This window comes from Bombina bombina, chromosome 3 (genome assembly GCF_027579735.1).
Source record: "Bombina bombina isolate aBomBom1 chromosome 3, aBomBom1.pri, whole genome shotgun sequence".
NCBI classification, from domain to species: Eukaryota; Metazoa; Chordata; class Amphibia; order Anura; family Bombinatoridae; genus Bombina; species Bombina bombina.
The window spans coordinates 997780973-997800644 of record NC_069501.1 but is presented as its reverse complement, the minus strand read 5'-3'; the positions used below and the strand labels follow the sequence as shown (position 1 = coordinate 997800644).

Below are 19672 nucleotides of genomic sequence, written 5' to 3'. Positions count from 1 at the left end.
TCCTCTCACTTCCTGATCTTCAGTGCGGTACAGGGAACAGCACATTGCAGAAAAGGTAAGTCAGGGCTTAACAAATGTATTCTAGGAGCCAACCAAAATACTTTGTTCTTTAATAAGTGTGTGTGTGTGTATGTTGTATGTGGTGTGTGTATATGGTGTGTGTGTGTGTGTATATATATGTGGTGTGTGTGTGTGTGTGTTGTGTGTGTATGTGGTGTGTCTGTGTATATGGTATATGTGTGTGTGTATATGGTGTGTGTGTCTGTGTGTATATGGTGTGTGTGTGTGTATGGTGTGTGTGTGTATGGTGTGTGTGTATATGATGTGTGTGTGTATATATGATGTGTGTGTGTATATATGGGGTGTGTGTGTATATGGTGTGTGTGTGTGTATGGTGTATACACAGGCTGTACATGAACCTGTCCTCATGCACACTGAGTAAGGGCAGCAAACACAGCAACACCAGCTTCTTAAAGATACTGCAGAAAAATTTTCACTAAAAGAAATCTCATCGCAAAAAATGAAAAAAACTTCTGCCTCTGGGGTGTTGACTACATCCAGATTATGTAATAGCCGCTACTTATAAAGTTAGCAGTATCTGAACACAATGAAGAAACAACCGTTTGATTGGTATTTTCCTAATAAACTATTTTAGGAAGAACATTTTTTTGGGTACAAAGTATAGCCCTCTCCTTGTGAATAATTAGAAATGGAGAATCACAAGACAAGGGTAACAGTTCAGAAACTCCCCTTGCTGAAGAGAATGCTAATAGAAAGTGTACTTTCCAAGATAATAGTAGAAATCAATGAATGCCTTGGTTCAAAAAGAAGAACCTTGCAATACAGAGAAAAGTAGATTCAGATTCCAGAGTGGATAAATAGGAATCAAAATTGGTCTAATTCTATTTAATGCCTGGACAAAAGACTGAACCTCAGTAAGTTTAGCCAACTTCCTATGAAAAAATAAAATAGAAAAAAAAAAAGAGGACAAACCCTTATCAAGGCCATCCTGAGAAAACTGAAGGCTTCTAAAAATCCTAAAGGAATACCAAGAAAAGCCTCTGGAAGCACACCACTTAGAATATACCTTTCATATCTTGTAATACATTTTTTTAGTTACATGTTTTCTGGCTTGCATCAAAGTTTCAAAGAACAAATCTGAGAAACTTCTATGTCTCAAAACTAGGAATTCAAACTCCACACCATTACATTTAGAGATTTGATATCCTAATGGATTTTGTGTCAGAGGAAGAAGCCATGGAGAGCAAGAGAAAATCTGCACTTTACCAAATCCTGCAGAGCCAGGCTGGAAAAATAAAAATTTGTTATGTTGATCCATGTAATGACTTGGAAGAGAAGTAAAGGAAACAGGTATGCTAGATGAAAGTCCCAAGGACATATCTAGGTGTCTACTATGTGAGCCTTTCGATCCTTTGATCTGCAGAATAACTTGGAAGCATGTGATTTAAGTGAGAGGTCACCTGGACCTGTAAGACCATTTTGATCACTAAGTGATCAAAAAAGTCCTAATGAAGAGGACCACTCTCTTGGATGGACCGATTGACTGCTGAAATTATTGCTTGAAGTTCCAGAATGTTGGTTGGTAACCTTACCTCAGAGTATACCAAACTCATTGCACTCTTTGAGTAACCCAGACCACCCACCAAGCCTGAGAGACTGGCATCAGTTGGCACAGTATACCAAGACTGACAAAGGAATGATGTCCCAAGGGTCAAAGACAGACATACTGTCCTCAAGAAAAAGATTGACCGACTGAGAATTTGAAGCAATCTCTATGCCAAATGTAAATATGTATTTGACCACTAAGGTAGCATACCCATTAAAGGGGTCTCAAATGAAAAGGGGGCAAAATAAACTGTGTCTAACGCAGCTACCATAAGATCCACTGCCACCATGCACTGAGCTACCAATGGAATGTAGCTCATGGTAGGAAGAGACATACCCTCTGAATATTTATATTGCAAAGTTCCATCAGGAAACTAGCTGCATAAGGATTGAGTCAAATAGGAGTCCTGTAAATGCCACCCTTATGGCAGGATATAATATGCTTTTGGGTACATCGATACTCCAACCATGGTCTTGAATGAAGACAAAAGCTTGTGAGTATCAGCAATATCTATTGAAAGGAAATAAGCTTACACTAGTATGTCATTCAGATAAAGAGCAACTGAAATGTCCTGATTCTGATCAACGTCAAGATTGCATCTAACACAGAGTAGCAAACTGGCATAGTTTTGCAGATATACAAACCTCAGGAACTGAAAGTAATCCCTGTGTCTAGGGATGTGCAGACAAGTATCCTTGAGGTCTATAATAGCCATAAACTGACAATTGGATTAAGGGGGGGAAAAAACGTCAGGGATATTCCCATTATACAAGTAAGAATCTTGACCAACATGTTTAGAGATGTTACACCCAGTACAGGACTGTAAATCCTTGTGAGCAATGAACAGATTGGGGTAAAAACTCTTGACCCTGAGGTTACACAGGTACTAGGATTAATTATTCCCCTATCCTCCAAATCCTTTTATAAAAGTGGCAGATCATAGTCAACATTTAGATATGACCACTGGTCAATCAGGAGGGCTCTGCTTTAAAGAGAACAAAAACACTTGATCTCTTAAAGGACAAAGAGAATAAGTCAGGATATCCAAACTATTTTTCCGGATGGATCCTAAAATGTATAAACTTATACCAATGTTTATTCAAAGTTTAATAAATCTGTACATTTTAAAAGCTTCAAGTGCTCCCTAAAGACTCTACTGTTCAGGGATGCATACAACCTACGCTAACCTTTCCTAATACCAGTTCCTCTCCTCCATTGCTATTCCCTGAACCCCTTTAGCATGTAAGCCTAAAAGTCCAGCTGTTTGTAGATCACCTTCTTAAGAGCTGACTACAACAGTGCAACTCTTGGCAGGGCCCTCTACCCATTTGATCCCTATAATTGTTTTGTTGTACTCCCGCTTTGCTTATAGCGCTGCAGAATCTGTTGGCGCTCTACAAATAACCGATAATAATAATAATAATACATTACATAAATATCAGATGTAGTATGCATGTTTCCTACTTAAGCATATGCACATATTTAGACTGTCACGTAGCCCTACGGACTAGAGGAGCAGCACATAGACCAACAGGTACACATTAGATACTTATAAATCCATATCCAGAATAAGCAGAGACTGTATATACTTTCAAAGTAAATGCACAATGTACATAGTTCATGAAAATATTCATGATTAATGCTCAGTATTTGCATTATAAACGTATGTGCACATAAATTATTCATATAGGGATAGATTACAAGGGGAGTGCTAGTTAGAGCTTTCGCTAGACCGTTAACTGCGTTACCATTAAACTGTTTGCGCGAGTCGGGTTGTGCTGGTATTACGAGTTGAAAGTAAAAAGTTATCGCTCCAGTACTAACCTGACAAAAAGCTGAACTTGCATTATAGCGCGTGTGATAATCTATTGCCCCATAGAAGTCAAAGGAGCCAAAAAAAGTGGAAAACAATACCCAACACCCTACTTGCGTGCTAACCCGAATCACCATAAGACCCTTATTCTAAAAAAAACTAAACCGCCACATAGTCCACTGCAAAGTCGGCATTACACTATTAACCCCTAAACCGCCAGCCCCCAACATGGAAACTACCTATGTACACTAATAACCCATAAACCGCCAGCCCCCTACATCGCAAAGTAACATACACTATTAACCCCTAAACCGCAAGCCCCCAAGGCAAAGTAACCCACTAACATCTAAACCCCCTAACCTAACACCATTAAGTTAACCCAAAAATAGACTAACCCTAGCTTTACAAACAAAAAAACCTAACTACCTTAACCCCTTAACGCCCTTAGGATGTTCTATGCCGTCCTAACCACACTCGGATCGCGGGCTGGAGGGCGTGTCTAGCGTCAGTCACTCCCCCCAGACGATCAGATCATTAAAATCACGCATGAACGATTGCGTCATTTCAATTTTTTTTTACTTATTTGTTTACATCAGAACTATGTTCCAATGTAGATATATACAGTTATTCTCATAAGTTTACATACCCTAGCAGAATTTATGATTTATTGGCCATTTTCAGAGAATATGAATGATAACACAAAAACATATCCTTCACTCATGGTTAGTGTTTGGCTGAAGCCATTTATTATCAATCAACTGTGTTTGCTCTTTTTAAATCATAATAACAACAGAAAATACCCAAATGACCCTGATCAAAAGTTTACATACCCTGGTGATTTTGGCCTGATAAAATGCACACAAGTTGACAAAAAAGGGGTTTGAATGGCTATTAAAGGTAACCATCTTCACCTGTGATCTGTTTGCTTGTAATTAGTGTGTGTGTAAAAGGTCAATGAGTTTCTGGACTCCTGACAGACCCTTGCATCTTTCATCCAGTGCTGCACTGACGTTTCTGGGGAAAGCAAAATAATTGTCAAAGGATCTGCGGGAAAAGGTTGAACTGTGTAAAACAGGAAAGGGATATAAAGGAATTGAGAATGCCAATCAGCAGTGTTCAAACTCTAATCAAGAAGTGGACAATGAGGGGTTCTGTTGAAACCAAACCACTGTCAGGTAGACCAACTAAAATTTCAGCCAAAACTGCCAGGAAAATTGTTTGGGATGCAAAGAAAATCCCACAAATAACTTCAGGTGAAATACAGGACTCTCTGAAAACATGTGGTGTGGCTGTTTCAAGATGCACAATAAGGAGACACTTGAAGAAAGATGGGCTGCATGGTCGAGTCGTCAGAAGAAAGCCATTACTACGCAAATGCCACAAAGTATCCCGCTTACAATATGCCAAACAGCACAAAGACAAGCCTCAAACCTTCTGGCACAAAGTAATTTGGAGTGATAAGACCAAAATTGAGCTTTTTGGCCACAACCATAAACGCTACATTTGGAGAGGAGTCAACAAGGCCTATGATGAAAGGTACACCATTCCTACTGTGAAACACGGAGGTGGATCGTTGATGTTTTGGGGATGTGTGAGCTACAAAGGCATAGGAAATTTGATCAGAATTGATGGCAAGATGAATGCAATATGTTGTCAAGAAATAATGTATGAAAATTTGCATTCATCAGTCCGGAAGCTGCGCATGGGACGTACTTGGACATTCCAACATGACAATGATCCTAAACACAAGGCCAAGTCGACCTGTCATACAGCAGAATAAAGTAAAGGTTCTGGAGTGTCCATCTCAGTCTTCTGACCTCAATATCATTGAGCCACTCTGGGGAGATCTCAAACGTGCAGTTCATGCAAGACAGCCCGGAAATTTACAGGAACTGGAGGCTTTTTGCCAGGAAAAATGGGCAGCTTTACCATCTGAAGATAAAGAGCCTCATCCATAAATACCACAAAAGACTTCAAGCTGTCATTGATGTTAAAGGGGATAATACACGGTATTAAGAACTGGGGTATGTAAACTTTTGATCAGGGTCACTTGGGTAGTTTCTTTTGTCATTATGATTTAAAAAGAGTAAACACAGTTGATTGATAATAAATGGCTTCAGTCAAACACTAATCATGAGTGAAAGAAAAGTTTTTGTGTTATCATTCATATTCTCTGAAAAATGGCCAAGAAATCAAAAATTCTGCCAGGGTATGTAAATTTATCAGCACAACTAAGTCCGGCCGTTAAGGGGTTAAAATAATAATAAAAAAAATTGTCCTTTTTAGAGCATTGCTCTAAAGTGATCAAGCTCTTTTTCTGAAAAAAACCTACAACCCTCTAACATTAATCCCCTCAAAAAAACAACAAAAAAAAACGTACTCTAAAAAGTGCATTGAAAAGGTATTTTGTCTTGGCATTTAGCTCTTTTGCTGCCCAGATTAAAATAAAAACAACCCCCCCCCAAAAAAACCCCTAACTCTAAACCCAAAGATAGTATTCACCGAAGATGATTGCGGCAGCCCTCCATCTTCTTATCTTCATCCCGGCGGCGACAGCGGTCTTCATCTGTCTTCAGATCTTGAACACAGAGGTCCTCTTCATGCAGTCACCAGCCGCACATTGAATTTTCAACGCAAGGTACCCTTTTAATATAAGGGTACCCTTGCATTCCTATTGGCTGATTTGCATGTTCAAATTCAAATCAGCCAATAGAAAATGCTTTCATTCTATTGACTGATTTGAATTTGAACATGCAAATCAGCCAATAGGGATGCAAGGGTATCCCTAAATAAAAGGGCTGCCTCAAATTGAAAATTCAGTGTGCAGCTGGTGACCGCATGTAGAGAACCTTCGTGTTTAAGATCTGAAGATGGATGAAGGCTGCCGGCACCGCCGATACCGGAATGAAGATTAGAAGATGGACCGCTGCCGGGATGAAGAAGGACCACCGCTGGGATGAAGATGGAGTGCTGCCGCCATCATCTTTGGTGAAGTACCATCTTGGGGTTTATAATAAGGTTGTTTTTTTTTGGGAGGAGCATATAATATAGAATTGTGTACACTAATAGCATAGGACATGTAATGTCTTGAATATCTACAGAGACCAAAGTTCTGCCTATGTAAAAATGATTTGTGCTGCTAGAAATGCAATGAACATAAACATATTTTAGCAATTTGTATATCATAATAGTGTACAGAACCTGCATGAGGTACATTACTGCAAATAATATTCAAAAGAGCATAAAATGTAGAACAGTATATAAAATGCAAACTGACATAAAAAAACTATGTTTACATCCCCTAGCAATGATGGGAGTACAATGGTTTAATGACTTATAAATAAGTAGCGCAGATGGGTATAAGAAATAGTAATGGCACCATATGTCATTATGTTCAGTACAATTTATAATTGCACATATTACAAAAAAGTGGTACACTGTAGATTACAGAAGAACCTGAAGTGGTGTACAGCTGCCTAAATGTCCTTTCAAAAAACTCATGCCTAGAAATCTGAACCTTTAGGTTATCGGCACAATAATTATTTTGCACATTTACCTTAGGAGACTGAGTTAAATCCCCAGAAGTTAAATATGGATCCGGCCCAAACTGCAAACAACCCACTATTTCTAGCTCTAGAGACTCCATACTGAGGAAAAAAAGCCTGGAAACAGTGAGGGGGTGGAGCTACCACTGGGAGAAAAGCCGGTGCTTCAGGAAATCAAAAAATATCACTTTTGGATAATTTATGCACCAAGCATAAAACATCTAAGAGAATAAAAAATTGTTCCCTCTACATGCGGCCTCCTCTACTGAACCGCTCAATGCATTAAGCAGATGGCGGTTTCCTTAAAGGGCCATACACCTTATAATAAAAAGTGCCCCTCAAAAAGTATCCCCAGAGAGCTGTAAAGGGTGGCAGGCTTGTCTGACTACATCCCTGAGCATGATAGGACTGATAGGGACCTGAAAAGGAGAAAACATTGTGTCATGAGAAGGGCAGGTTAATTCCCCTGGCTATGCTGTACCTGTGTCAGAAAACCTACAAATAGCCTCTGGGCTGTGTGTGTGCTGTGTAAAGTCACTTACCTTACACAGCACAACTCCACTGGATTACCAGCCATGTCAATCCACGTCAATACAGCTGCAGCAGTATCCAGTAGAGAGCCCATGCAGTGCAGGTATCAAGTACCGCAGAGGATTGCAGTAGGAAATATCTGTGTCCCTCAGGAGGAGGTTAGGGACAAGTCACCGTGACACCTGAGGGTAGTTATAGCTGAAGTCCTGTTAGGGAAATACTGTGCACGTAACAGAGTATTCCTATGTCCCATTATCATTCAGCTGCTGTGAAGAGTCTTTTCTGTCTTCTTTGTAAATAATACACCCTAGGGACTCCGGGTTTCACATAGGTCTGAGCTCCCAATTTGTAAAGCATAAGATGTAGCTGGAACAATCTCTATTCTCAACCAACTCCTATGAGGCGAACAACAAAACTAAGAGAGAGATGGGAGGGATTTTAAGCTCTGATATGGGTTCTTGATCTCCTCCTAGTGGCGGAAAATATATCCCATATCTTATGGAGGACTGTGGACCATCATCATTTTACAAAAGAAATATGAGGAATTATGCTGACAATTGTTGGCAGCAGTCTGGAGATAGACAAGCATATATACACTATTGATAGAATGTAAAGTATTTTTAGATCTTTTGTTTTTTTTTTTATTGTAAAACAATGCCGTCAAATTAAGGCATCCTACTTTAGTGAACGTTTGTATTTTGGGAAATGACTAATGATGCTTCTTTTCTTACCGCTCCAGTGCTCCCCAGTGACAGGTGTCCCAGCTGTTGAGTCAGATGTCCCATCATGGAAGGCTGGATAGAAATAGCATGGTCCATAGTGGGAGTAAGGACAGTGCCCTATGAAAGAGTGTAAATAATAAATATACAGTCACACCATTTATCAACTGACAAAGCCAAAAACATGTAGAACAAAATCTAGGTAGTGGAGTATCATTCTGCTGCCAAAAAAATATGCATTATGAGACGAGAACCCTTATTTGAAAGTAGCAAACCTCATCTTTCTAAGAAGTCGTCCTGTGTTTTTCCAGCTGCTATGTGATGATCATAAAAAATAACTCATAGCATTGGTCCTATTGTGGGCATTTTGGTAACACTAAAGAGACTTTTATCATTCTCTCACCAAAGAAGTGACGCTTCATTTGAAAGAGTGGTGTTCCGCCAATCCAATAAGAGGCTTCATGTCATTCTAGCCGTCAAGTGATCACCATAGCAATAAGTACCTGGCACCAGCCTCTAGCCTCATTTTGTGTTCTTGCTGAGGATCCTTATTTCTCTAAGCATTTTTAAATTCCACAAATAAATGGGAGAACTGGGTGAGTGTAAAATAGATGATGATTTGTGTAAAGTTATGTAGAATATTTTTTGCTGCAAGAATATTTTGTTTGGTGTTTTCTTTATTTTTTACAATGCTATTTTGATAGGGATGATAATCGAATGCATACATTTCCAAAATGGGTTAAAGGAACGGAAAAAACATAATTTATGCTTACCTGATAAATTCCTTTCTTCTGTTGTGTGATCAGTCCACGGGTCATCATTACTTCTGGGATATAACTCCTCCCCAACAGGAAATGCAAGAGGATTCACCCAGCAGAGCTGCATATAGCTCCTCCCCTCTACGTCAGTCCCAGTCATTCGACCAAGAATCAACGAGAAAGGAGTAACCAAGGGTGAAGTGGTGACTGGAGTATAATTTAAAAGATATTTACCTGCCTTAAAACAGGGCGGGCCGTGGACTGATCACACAACAGAAGAAAGGAATTTATCAGGTAAGCATAAATTATGTTTTCTTCTGTTATGTGTGATCAGTCCACGGGTCATCATTACTTCTGGGATACCAATACCAAAGCAAAAGTACACGGATGACGGGAGGGATAGGCAGGCTCATTATATAGAAGGAACCACTGCCTGAAGAACCTTTCTCCCAAAAATAGCCTCCGAAGAAGCAAAAGTGTCAAATTTGTAAAATTTGGAAAAAGTATGAAGCGAAGACCAAGTTGCAGCCTTGCAAATCTGTTCAACAGAGGCCTCATTCTTAAAGGCCCAAGTGGAAGCCACAGCTCTAGTGGAGTGAGCTGTAATTCTTTCAGGAGGCTGCTGTCCAGCAGTCTCATAGGCTAAACGTATTATGCTACGAAGCCAAAAAGAGAGAGAGGTAGCAGAAGCTTTTTGACCTCTCCTCTGTCCAGAGTAAACGACAAACAAGGAAGAAGTTTGGCGAAAATCTTTAGTTGCCTGCAAGTAGAACTTGAGGGCACGAACTACATCCAGATTGTGTAGAAGACGTTCCTTCTTTGAAGAAGGATTTGGACACAAGGATGGTACAACAATCTCTTGATTGATGTTCCTGTTAGTGACTACCTTAGGTAAGAACCCAGGTTTAGTACGCAGAACTACCTTGTCTGAGTGAAAAATCAGATAAGGGGAATCACAATGTAAGGCTGATAACTCAGAGACTCTTCGAGCCGAGGAAATAGCCATTAAAAACAGGACTTTCCAAGATAACATTTTTATATCAATGGAATGAAGGGGTTCAAACGGAACACCCTGTAAAACGTTAAGAACTAAGTTTAAACTCCATGGTGGAGCAACAGCTTTAAATACAGGCTTGATCCTAGCTAAAGCCTGACAAAAGGACTGGACGTCTGGATTTTCTGACAGACGTCTGTGTAACAAGATGGACAGAGCTGAAATCTGTCCCTTTAATGAACTAGCTGATAAACCCTTTTCTAAACCTTCTTGTAGAAAAGACAATATCCTAGCGATCCTAACCTTACTCCAGGAGTAACCTTTGGATTCGCACCAGTATAGGTATTTCCGCCATATTTTATGGTAAATCCTTCTGGTAACAGGCTTCCTAGCCTGAATCAGGGTATCAATAACCGACTCAGAAAAACCACGTTTTGATAAAATCAAGCGTTCAATTTCCAAGCAGTCAGCTTCAGAGAAGTTAGATTTTGATGTTTGAATGGACCCTGTATCAGAAGGTCCTGTCTTAGAGGTAGAGACCAAGGCGGACAGGATGACATGTCCACCAGATCTGCATACCAAGTCCTGCGTGGCCATGCAGGTGCTATTAGAATTACTGATGCTCTCTCCTGTTTGATTTTGGCAATCAATCGAGGAAGCAGCGGGAAGGGTGGAAACACATAAGCCATCCTGAAGTTCCAAGGTGCTGTCAAAGCATCTATCAGAACTGCTCCCGGATCCCTGGATCTGGACCCGTAGCGAGGAAGTTTGGCGTTCTGGCGAGACGCCATGAGATCTATCTCTGGTTTGCCCCAACGTCGAAGTATTTGGGCAAAGACCTCCGGATGAAGTTCCCACTCCCCCGGATGAAAAGTCTGGCGACTCAAGAAATCCGCCTCCCAGTTCTCCACTCCCGGGATGTGGATTGCTGACAGGTGGCAAGAGTGAGACTCTGCCCAGCGAATTATCTTTGATACTTCCATCATTGCTAGGGAGCTTCTTGTCCCTCCCTGATGGTTGATGTAAGCTACAGTCGTGATGTTGTCCGACTGAAACCTGATGAACCCCCGAGTTGTTAACTGGGGCCAAGCCAGAAGGGCATTGAGAACTGCTCTCAATTCCAGAATGTTTATTGGAAGGAGACTCTCCTCCTGATTCCATAGTCCCTGAGCCTTCAGAGAATTCCAGACAGCGCCCCAACCTAGTAGGCTGGCGTCTGTTGTTACAATTGTCCAGTCTGGCCTGCTGAATGGCATCCCCCTGGACAGGTGTGGCCGATAAAGCCACCATAGAAGAGAATTTCTGGTCTCTTGATTCAGATTCAGAGTAGGGGACAAATCTGAGTAATCCCCATTCCACTGACTTAGCATGCATAATTGCAGCGGTCTGAGGTGTAGGCGTGCAAAAGGTACTATGTCCATTGCCGCTACCATTAAGCCGATCACCTCCATGCATTGAGCTACTGACGGGTGTTGAATGGAATGAAGGACGCGGCATGCATTTTGAAGCTTTGTTAACCTGTCTTCTGTCAGGTAAATCTTCATTTCTACAGAATCTATAAGAGTCCCCAAGAATGGAACTCTTGTGAGAGGAAAAAGAGAACTCTTCTTTTCGTTCACTTTCCATCCATGCGACCTTAGAAATGCCAGAACTAACTCTGTATGAGACTTGGCAGTTTGAAAGCTTGAAGCTTGTATTAGAATGTCGTCTAGGTACGGAGCTACCGAAATCCCTCGCGGTCTTAGTACCGCTAGAAGGGCACCCAGAACCTTTGTGAAGATTCTTGGAGCCGTAGCCAGACCGAATGGAAGAGCTACAAACTGGTAGTGCCTGTCTAAGAAGGCAAACCTTAGGTACCGGTGATGATCTTTGTGGATCGGTATGTGAAGGTAAGCATCCTTTAAATCCACTGTGGTCATGTACTGACCCTCTTGGATCATGGGTAAGATTGTCCGAATAGTTTCCATTTTGAACGATGGAACTCTTAGGAATTTGTTTAGAATCTTTAAATCTAAGATTGGCCTGAAAGTTCCCTCTTTTTTGGGAACCACAAACAGGTTTGAGTAGAACCCTTGTCCTAGTTCCGACCGCGGAACCGGATGGATCACTCCCATTAATAACAGATCTTGTACGCAGCGTAGAAACGCTTCTTTCTTTATCTGGTTTGTTGACAGCCTTGACAGATGAAATCTCCCTCTTGGGGGAGATAATTTGAAGTCTAGAAGGTATCCCTGAGATATGATCTCTAGAGCCCAGGGATCCTGAACATCTCTTGCCCAGGCCTGGGCAAAGAGAGAGAGTCTGCCCCCCACTAGATCCGGTCCCGGATCGGGGGCTCTCGGTTCATGCTGTCTTTGGGGCAGCAGCAGGTTTCCTGGCCTGCTTGCTCTTGTTCCAGGACTGGTTAGGCTTCCAGCCTTGCCTGTAACGAGCAACAGCTCCTTCCTGTTTTGGTGCAGTGGAGGTTGATGCTGCTCCTGTTTTGAAATTCCGAAAGGGACGAAAATTCGACTGTCTAGCCTTAGCTTTGGCTTTGTCTTGAGGTAGGGCGTGGCCCTTACCACCTGTAATGTCAGCGATAATTTCTTTCAAACCGGGCCCAAATAAAGACTGCCCCTTGAAAGGTATATTAAGTAATTTGGACTTAGAAGTCACATCAGCTGACCAGGATTTTAGCCACAGCGCCCTACGTGCCTGTATGGCGAATCCTGAGTTCTTAGCCGTAAGTTTAGTTAAATGTACTACGGCCTCCGAAATGAAAGAATTAGCTAGTTTAAGGACTCTAAGCCTGTCCGTAATGTCGTCTAGCGTAGATGAACTAAGGTTCTCTTCCAGCGACTCAATCCAAAATGCTGCCGCAGCCGTAATCGGCGCGATACATGCAAGGGGTTGTAATATAAAACCTTGTTGAACAAACATTTTCTTAAGGTAACCCTCTAACTTTTTATCCATTGGATCTGAAAAAGCACAGCTATCCTCCACCGGGATAGTGGTACGCTTAGCTAAAGTAGAAACTGCTCCCTCCACCTTGGGGACCGTCTGCCATAAGTCCCTAGTGGTGGCGTCTATTGGGAACATCTTTCTAAATATTGGAGGGGGTGAGAACGGCACACCGGGTCTATCCCACTCCTTAGTAACAATTTCAGTTAGTCTCTTAGGTATAGGAAAAACGTCAGTACTCGCCGGTACCGCAAAGTATTTATCCAACCTACACAGTTTCTCTGGTATTGCAACGGTGTTACAATCGTTAAGAGCTGCTAAGACCTCCCCTAGTAATACACGGAGGTTCTCCAATTTAAATTTAAAATTTGAAATATCTGAGTCCAATTTGTTTGGATCAGAACCGTCACCCACAGAATGAAGCTCTCCGTCCTCATGCTCTGCGAGCTGTGACGCAGTATCAGACATGGCCCTAGCATTGTCAGCGCACTCTGTTCTCACCCCAGAGTGATCACGCTTGCCTCTTAGTTCTGGTAATTTAGACAAAACTTCAGTCATAACAGTAGCCATATCTTGTAATGTTATCTGTAATGGCCGCCCAGATGTACTAGGCGCCATAATATCACGCACCTCCCGGGCGGGAGATGCAGGTACTGCCGCGTGAGGCGAGTTAGTCGGCATAACTCTCCCCTCGCTGTTTGGTGAAATTTGTTCACATTGTACAGATTGACTTTTATTTAAAGTAGCATCAATACAGTTAGTACATAAATTTCTATTGGGCTCCACCTTGGCATTGGAACAAATGACACAGATATCTTCCTCTGAGTCAGACATGTTTAACACACTAGCAAAAAACTTACAACTTGGTTATAATCTTTTTTAGCAAAAAAATACTGTGCCTCAAAGAGGTACTAAACGATTAAATAACAGTTGAAATAATGAACTGAAAAAGCAGTTATAGCATCAAACTTAAAAACAACACAACTCTTAGCAAAGGTTTGTTCCCATTAGTAAAATAACAATAATTAAATTTGACATAAAAAGTACAAAGCAACGTTTTTATGCACAGTCACTATAAGAATTCTCACAGCTCTGCTGAGAGAAGTTACCTCCCTTCAAAGAAGTTTGAAGACCCCTGAGATCTGTCAGAGATGAACCGGATCATGCAGGAAAAATAAAAGTGGCTGACTGGAATTTTTTGATGCGTAGTAAAGAGCGCCAAAAACGGCCCCTCCCTCTCCCACACAGCAGTGAAGAGAAACGAAACTGTCACAATTACAAGCAAAAAACTGCCAAGTGGAAAATAATGCCCAAATATCTATTCACACAGTACCTCAGCAATGTAAACGATTCTACATTCCAGCAAAAACGTTTAACATGATAAATAGTTATTAAAAGTATTAGTGACCTTTAGCAGAGTAGTTCCGGTGAAATACCATCCCCAGAATACTGAAGTGTATACATACATGTCATTTTAACGGTATGGCAGGATTTTCTCATCAATTCCATTCAGAAAATAAAAACTGCTACATACCTCAATGCAGATTCATCTGCCCGCTGTCCCCTGATCTGAAGCCTTTACCTCCCTCAGATGGCCGAGAACAGCAATATGATCTTAACTACTCCGGTTAAAATCATAGTAAAAAACTCTGGCAGATTCTTCCTCAAACTCTGCCAGAGAAGTAATAACACGCTCCGGTGCTATTGTAAAATAACAAACTTTTGATTGAAGTCATAAAAACTAAGTATAATCACCATAGTCCTCTCACACATCCTATCTAGTCGTTGGGTGCAAGAGAATGACTGGGACTGACGTAGAGGGGAGGAGCTATATGCAGCTCTGCTGGGTGAATCCTCTTGCATTTCCTGTTGGGGAGGAGTTATATCCCAGAAGTAATGATGACCCGTGGACTGATCACACATAACAGAAGAAACATTGTTGTATAAAATGTTTATCCATAATGAAATAACTTTGCAGTATACTTTCATAATTTATTTTGCCCCCTTTAATGTAATTTAGCTCTGAAACTCTCAGAACTTAAAATGCACCCAGCTGTCTTCTCAAGGCTAGCTCTACTACATATCTATCCATAATTGGATTTATCAGATAACAACTGTAAAACAATGCACTTTATACGAACATTATGACTGTAGCTAGCCTTGTTGTCTGCAGACTAAAGCCCAGATTGGCTCCTCCAAATAAGGCAAATGGTGGGTGGAGTTTTTCCATTAACAAACAATTGCAGTAAAAAGGATGTTAATTTGTTTAGAAAACGTTAAGACTTGGTCGATATATTATTCTATTGCAACGTGACAGAAATGTCTTGTAATTACAAGGTGCTTACTGTCCCTTTAAGCCACCCCTCTGTGTTTAGAGGTCATGTGTTGATCACCAGAAGAAAAATGAGTAATTACTTACTGCAGGCTGCATGAGGTAAGATTGATGATGCATCCAGGAGGGATTGTGAACCTAAAAAGAGAGAATGGGAGGAAAGGAGTATTGTTTTAGTTCATGTTAAACCCTTTAAGGTGTCAGTTTTGGCATGAGTAGGAAATGCTAACCTGATAAGAAGACACAGGTGAGGGCAAGTAAGGTGACAGGGCTGTCTGAGCTATCATCCGGTTAGGGGCAATACTGTATGGGGTTGTGTAGAACCTGGAACAGAAAGATCAATGGTCATTAAAAGAGCAACATACAAAAGTGAAGGGGACACTGTATTTCCCTTATTATGTTCTAAATGACTTGCTATACCAACTTAAGAATATTAAATGCATGGGAAATTGTTCCTTCATGTTTATTTTTGTATTACGTTTTTCTCATTAAAACCTTCACCTAGGTTATGCCCAAAACAATGGACTGAGCCTGCAAATAAAGCAGACCTGGTAATGTTATTTGTGTTAGGTACTGAATTGCTAATTATGGCTGGGCATATTGAATAATCGCAACCTGCTATTTCACATACAAAATCTCTCCCTCATACCCCCTACTGGGATCTTTTCTTTACATAGAAAATGTTTGTTGTTCATATTTTCAGTACAGGCCGGGATAAAACAGGCAAAAGCAGCTATGCTAATGTAAACAATTAAAGTCACTCCAGCAGGTAAAATAGACCATTGAGAACACATTAAAGGAGAGAAAATCTTAAGAGCACAATGTCCCTTTAACTGATAAAGCTGGATAACGTACCCATTTGGAAGAGCAGTCGTAGGATCATATGTCAAAGTCATTCCACCCTTAATAAAGAAAAGAAACATAGCTAAAGTGACATGGAAAATAGTTTTTATTTGCTGCGTCTAAAACAAATAAGAGAACAAAATCTAAACAATAAAGTGTTTGCAATCAAAAGCATTGCTGCTGGTCTATGCAGGGGATGTGTACCATACAATTATATGACAATGGTATGTTCTGTCACATATCATTTTGTATTAGAATATCATGGGAAATGCAGTAACATCTGGTGAATTGCACCAACTAAGAAAGCAAAGACAAATATGCTGTACTCAGGACATTTTCTATAAACACATATAGATAAAAATTGTTGTTTTTAGGAGTGTAAAGGCTTGTTCCTGCCAACCAATACTACAGTGGGGGTTGTTCCTATCAGCCAGTGAGTACTTCATTCTGCATCTCTACTAGCTTCACTAGAGAAACTGTTTGTGCATTCTGTACGGTACCTGCGCATGACATGTTAAAAAGAAAAAAACAGGAAACCACCCAATTAGACGTGGAAGTATGTATCCCTCACTAGTTTCACAATAGTAGCTACTTTCGGGTTACCCCTGTCTGGTTAGTACCAATTAATCAGGCCTCTTGAAACTTAAAATTTCCTTTCCCTCCCCTTCTTTCCCCTCCCCCCCCCCCTTTTTTTTTCCTCCTCAAAGGTTGTTGGAATATATAAGGAGATAGATAGCGATTGATAGTAGATTAGGCAATATGTCATGTTTTCATGGTTTGTCCACACTAGGCACCACCACACTATATCATTAAGTTGCAATTGATTTAGTTATCTTTTTTATGACTATCACAGCTATAAGATTAACTTTGCCTGTATCAGGTTGGTCCATAAAGGACTGGTATATTAGTCATTGGTTAATAAGCTATATTTGATTATTTTATTAAAATATGAGTTCCTAAATGTATATGACCTTATAATACTTAATGTTCCTATTGTGCAATATATGACTGACGGATTATATATTCTTATATCTTTGTCACTTGTGTCATAACGACAGTTGTATCTGTATTGGTCTTTTTTTCCCCCTATGCTATTTTTGGATGCATTTTATGGTTCTCAATAAAAGATTATTTAAAAAAAAAAAAAAAAAAAAAAAAAAAACCCAATTATTAATAAAATAAAATTAATGGAAAATTGGGATTAAGAGGATGATAGAAAAGATGGATGAAAAAGGAAAAAAATTTGAATTGAAGTAAAAACAAGAGCTATAAATTAGTTCATTACCGGCTCTCCTTCTCGTGGCCAGCCACGCCCATTCTGAATATACTTCCCCTGCGTTTGTCTCTTTTTCTGCCCCCCATCTGCAAACTTGCAAAGCAAAGGCTCCTGTGGGGCTAAATAGTCAAGAAGAAGTAAATATAATTAGACACATTATTTTACCAGGCGGCAGTGAAGCAGTGGGCAGAAATAACTGTGTTGACAACTTCTTACCTGGGACCCCATGGGGTGTTTTAATATATTTGCCGTGAAAGTGATTAATCACAGCTTCGCATTTCTCCGTGGACTCCATTCTGAAAATGAGACAATGATTAGCCCCTGAACATAAAATGATGATGCCCCATTCTCATATCAAATAACTTATTACAATAATAAATAGATCTCCTATTTGTGCCTTTTCTGTGTGTGTATATATATATATATATATAAGAGAGAGAGACCTTCATAACAAGAGGAAACAATTCAGCTGCAGATCATCACCTGCAGTCTCCTTTATATTCTGTCATGAAACCAACAAAAAACTAATTTGCATGCAGATTTTTGCTATAATATCGTATTTTTTAGCTTTTTTTACACAAGCTTATTGCAATTGAGAACAATGGCTCTCACAATACTGTCTGATTGGCTTTTTAGCCATAGCTTACTTAAACAAATGTACGAGAGTGGGTCTTGTGTTTGTGTGTGTATGTGTCGGTGTGTGTGTGTATATGTGTCGGTGTGTGTGTGTATATATATGTGTGCGTATATGTATGTATGTATATATATATATATATGTGTATGTGTGTGTGTGTGTATATATGTGTGTATGTATGTATATGTGTATGTATGTATGTGTTTGTATGTATGTGTGTGTATATATGTGTATGTATGTATGTGTATGTATGTATGTATGTGTGTGTATATATGTGTATGTATGTGTGAGTATGTGTGTGTATATATATATATATGTGTATGTGTGTGTGTGTGTGTGTGTGTGTGTATGTGTGTATGTATGTATATGTATGTATGTATGTGTTTGTATGTATGTGTGTGTATATATGTGTATGTATGTATGTGTTTGTATGTATGTATGTATGTGTGTATATATGTGTATGTATGTATGTGTTTGTATGTATGTGTGTGTATATATGTGTATGTATGTATGTGTTTGTATGTATGTATGTATGTGTGTGTATATATGTGTATGTATGTGTGAGTATGTGTGTGTATGGGGGGTTTAAAGGCTTTAAAATTAGGTAAGATTTTATTTCTATTATGGAAAAGTGGTGCATACATCATTTTCAATGCTTTGCATTGAAGGGGTTTTATTATTTTTGTTACAACACTATATCATCTTCATAACTTTGTCATGGTGCAAGTTTAACTCCTTGGATTCCAAAGGTTCCCAGTGCATTGCTTGAGGGCGCACTGCAGGCCTTTCTGGTATTTTATAGAAATAGGATTTTCTTACAATTAAAGTCAGCTTCACTACAAAAGTTCTCCTGTATGTCATACGCAAGATAAAAACTGGTTCATGAAAAGTGTCCTAATCTGAATAATACAGCATAACACTTTGCTTTTCACCTTGCAAAGCCCACCCCTCGACTAGTTCCATTGGCGTCCCGTAAAATGCGAGTGGATATGACCTGTCCAAAAGGTTTCAGTAGAGTTTCCAGCTCTTGCTCATCCATACTGACCGGCAGGTTGGAGATGTACAGGTTTGTAGGGTCCTGCTCCTGTTGCTGTGAAGAGAGATGACAAAATGCTACTCAATCAGGCTCAGCACTGTGTCACAGGAACGCAAAGGGAGGTCTTACTACATGCAACAGAAACTAATTAAATGAACTCTGTTAACATCTGAATCACAACAGCAGTAAAAGGTTGCATGCACAATTAATAATACAAAGATGCCCCGTTACTGACATATTAGGTTTATCCATGGAGATACATGGGCGCAGATGCAGGGAGACAAAAAAAATGTCCTAACCATATTAATGTCAGTCTATGTAAATAAAACAATATATAGCCACAGATTTGTGGCAACAAAGCAAGCCATTTCTCATTAACCTTCAATAACCATGATATATCTAGAAGTTTACATGACCCCTCATTTAAAAGAAGAAACTAATCACAATAGGGGACTAATGTGTGTGTTGGATTATCTTTGATAGATTGATGCAGTTTCCTTGCCCTCTCTATCTTATTTATGTAAACTTGACGCAAAGGGCTTAAACACAAAGTACCACCCAGGAGCCGAAGAAGACTGCTGTTGACCTAATCATCTGTTTTTAAAAAATAAAGGCACAAGTATT

General features: G+C 40.0%; 1 protein-coding gene across 3 annotated transcripts in view; it reads right to left on the bottom strand.

The window, feature by feature from the left end:
* Window positions 1-19672, bottom strand: part of RBMS2 (RNA binding motif single stranded interacting protein 2) — a 256400-nt gene that overhangs the window by 30320 nt on the left and 206408 nt on the right. For all 3 annotated transcript variants that reach the window (XM_053708143.1, XM_053708145.1, XM_053708144.1), the window contains 7 exons: window positions 18945-19102; window positions 17595-17674; window positions 17388-17497; window positions 16115-16161; window positions 15490-15583; window positions 15347-15397; window positions 8248-8355 (listed from right to left, as the gene is read on the bottom strand). In XM_053708143.1, the coding sequence (XP_053564118.1) occupies window positions 8248-8355; window positions 15347-15397; window positions 15490-15583; window positions 16115-16161; window positions 17388-17497; window positions 17595-17674; window positions 18945-19102 (648 nt within the window). The remainder of the gene's footprint in view (window positions 1-8247; window positions 8356-15346; window positions 15398-15489; window positions 15584-16114; window positions 16162-17387; window positions 17498-17594; window positions 17675-18944; window positions 19103-19672) is intronic.